At 38.9% G+C, this 2,362-nt stretch overlaps 1 protein-coding gene across 1 annotated transcript; it reads right to left on the reverse strand.

Moving 5' to 3' along the window:
* Positions 1-368: 368 nt before the first annotated feature.
* On the reverse strand, positions 369-1,292 carry LOC100618937 (olfactory receptor 5AC1-like). The gene has a single exon (XM_003341797.1). It carries the CDS (start codon positions 1,290-1,292, stop codon positions 369-371), a length of 924 nt encoding a protein of 307 aa, XP_003341845.1.
* Between the last annotated feature and the right edge of the window lie 1,070 nt (positions 1,293-2,362).

Below are 2,362 nucleotides of genomic sequence, written 5' to 3' on the forward strand. Positions count from 1 at the left end.
TTTGATAGTACTCACTAATATTTTTTTCATAGTCAAATTGGTGTGAAAAATATGTCTGGTGGATAGCATTCTGGTCTCACTCTTTGATTAGTTAGTTACTGGAACAGATTGGATAGTATGTCAGCATACTAGCAAACTCCCTAAAGTCTGTCCCCTTCAAAAGCCACCATAGGCTTAAATTATTGTGGAAGATAGTGTCCCTAGTAAGGGCACAATACCTATACTCCATGCAGAGATAGATTCAGATGGCATTTATTAATCATTTTGGACATTGAGAATTGTCTCTGGCACAGCTAAGTCTCTCCTGAAAGATCTAAAGATTTCATTAAAATAAACAGGAACAATTTCCAACTTCACATGGGAAACGTTTACTTTTTTATTACTTTTCTCAGGGAACCAAGAACTTCTTTGTTTCTCAGGCTATAAATAAATGGGTTTAATAGAGGAATGATAATTGTGTAAAACAAGGAGAACATTATGTCCTGATCCTTGGCAACACCAGATCCAGGACACACATACATTATTAAAAGGGTACCAAAGAATAAAGAGACAGAGAGCAGATGTGCACTACAGGTGGAAAAGGCCTTGCTCCTGCCGTTTTCAGACTTAATTCTCAGGATGGCAAGAAAGACAAATGTGTATGAGACTAAGATTGTCATAAGAGTAAAGGATTGTATAAAGAGAGAAAAAATGAAAGCCACGAGAGAATTAAGGAATGGGTCAATACAGGAAACCTTTAACAATGGGAAAAGTTCACAATAAAAATGATGTATTATATTTGGTTGACAGAAGGTTAATCTAAATAACAAAACCACGTGTATCATGAGATGAAGCAATCCAAGTGTATATGAAGCAATCACCAGTTGGCTGCAGAGTCTATTAGACATCCTCACTGGATATAACAGGGGTTTGCATATGGCTGCATAGCGATCATATGCCATCACTGTCAAAAGGAATAATTCTGCTGTTACGCTGGCACCAAAAAAGTAAAATTGGGCCATGCATTCTGAAATGGAAATAGATTTATCTTGGGATAAGAAGTTCATGAGCATCTTAGGAGTCACTGAAGAGGAAGTCCAAGCATCTGCGAAAGCTAAGCTACTCAGGAGTATGTACATGGGTGTGTGAAGGTGAGAGTCCATCCAAACAAGCACCACCAGACCAATATTCCCCACCATGGTTGTGACATAGATCACTAAAAATATAGGGAAGAGCACGAGCTGAACTTCTGGGCGATCTGTAAGGCCAGTGAGAACAAACTCTGTCACCAGTGTCATATTCTCCTCCATCATGATTCCAATATGAATGCTTGCTGAAAGGAGAGATGAGAAACAAAGAAGACATTTATCAACTACTCTATGAAATAATTTTTTCCTGCACTTGGTGCCCTTTCATCAGGATGTCTTCAGCATTAATTTTCCTTCTTTTAACAAATGAGCATTTAAAATAATTATTCTCTTCTTTTCCCAGAATTAGAATAAAATAAAATGAATCTGAGAGACACTGTGACTTTAAGAAAGGATATTAAGGTAGGCAGCTGGATGACTCAGTGGACTGAGAGCAAGACTTAGAGATGGGAGGTCCTATGTTCAAATCTGTCCTCAGACACCTCTCAGCTTTGTGACCCTGGGCAAGTCACTTGTTCCCCATTGCCTACTCCTTACCACTCTCCTGCCTTGGAACCAATACATAGTTTTGATTCTAAGATTGAAGGTAAAGTTTCTTTTTAAGTGAATATGAAGGAATTCTTTAATGTAAAGCCTAAAGAAAAATGGGATCCAACAAGTAATCCGCTATGATTCTGGATTTTGTAAATGACACATATTATATACTTTGATGTTTCTAAAACTCTTTTAAGATTAAAAAAGAAATTCAAATACACAAATTCAATTGAGTCTTAACGACCCTGAAAAAGGTATTATAAACATAATTATGCTGATCTTATGAATGAGTAAACAGGATAGTGCTTGTGTCAGGCAGGAGTGCAATTTGACCACAGGTCTCCCTGATTCCTGCTCTGGTATTTTATACCCTTTGGCTGGAGGTGGTGGTGCCCATCTATAATATCTCCTGCTGAGAGAAGCTGAAGGTGGTGGACTGCTTGAGCTCAGGAGTTCTGAGCAGCACAATGGCTAAAATCAATGAGATGTCTGCATTAAATCTCGCAGCACTATTGTTAGCCCACAGAAGCCTAAGACCAACAGGCTCCCTGAGGGAAGATGAGCCATTCCAGGATAGAAAATAGGAGTAGGTCAAAGCTTCCATGCTGACCTTTTGCAGCACTGACTGCAATGAGCACAGGACCTCTCACCTTAGTGAGATAGAGAGGCTAATCTCAGGGGAAAGCATCAATAATGACAAC

Source organism: Monodelphis domestica, chromosome 8 (genome assembly GCF_027887165.1).
Source record: "Monodelphis domestica isolate mMonDom1 chromosome 8, mMonDom1.pri, whole genome shotgun sequence".
NCBI lineage: Eukaryota > Metazoa > Chordata > Mammalia > Didelphimorphia > Didelphidae > Monodelphis > Monodelphis domestica.

Excerpts from the sequence above, each read along its gene's own strand:
- LOC100618937 (XM_003341797.1), bottom strand. The coding sequence starts at position 1,292 with ATGATGGAGGAGAATATGACACTGGTGACAGAGTTTGTTCTCACTGGC.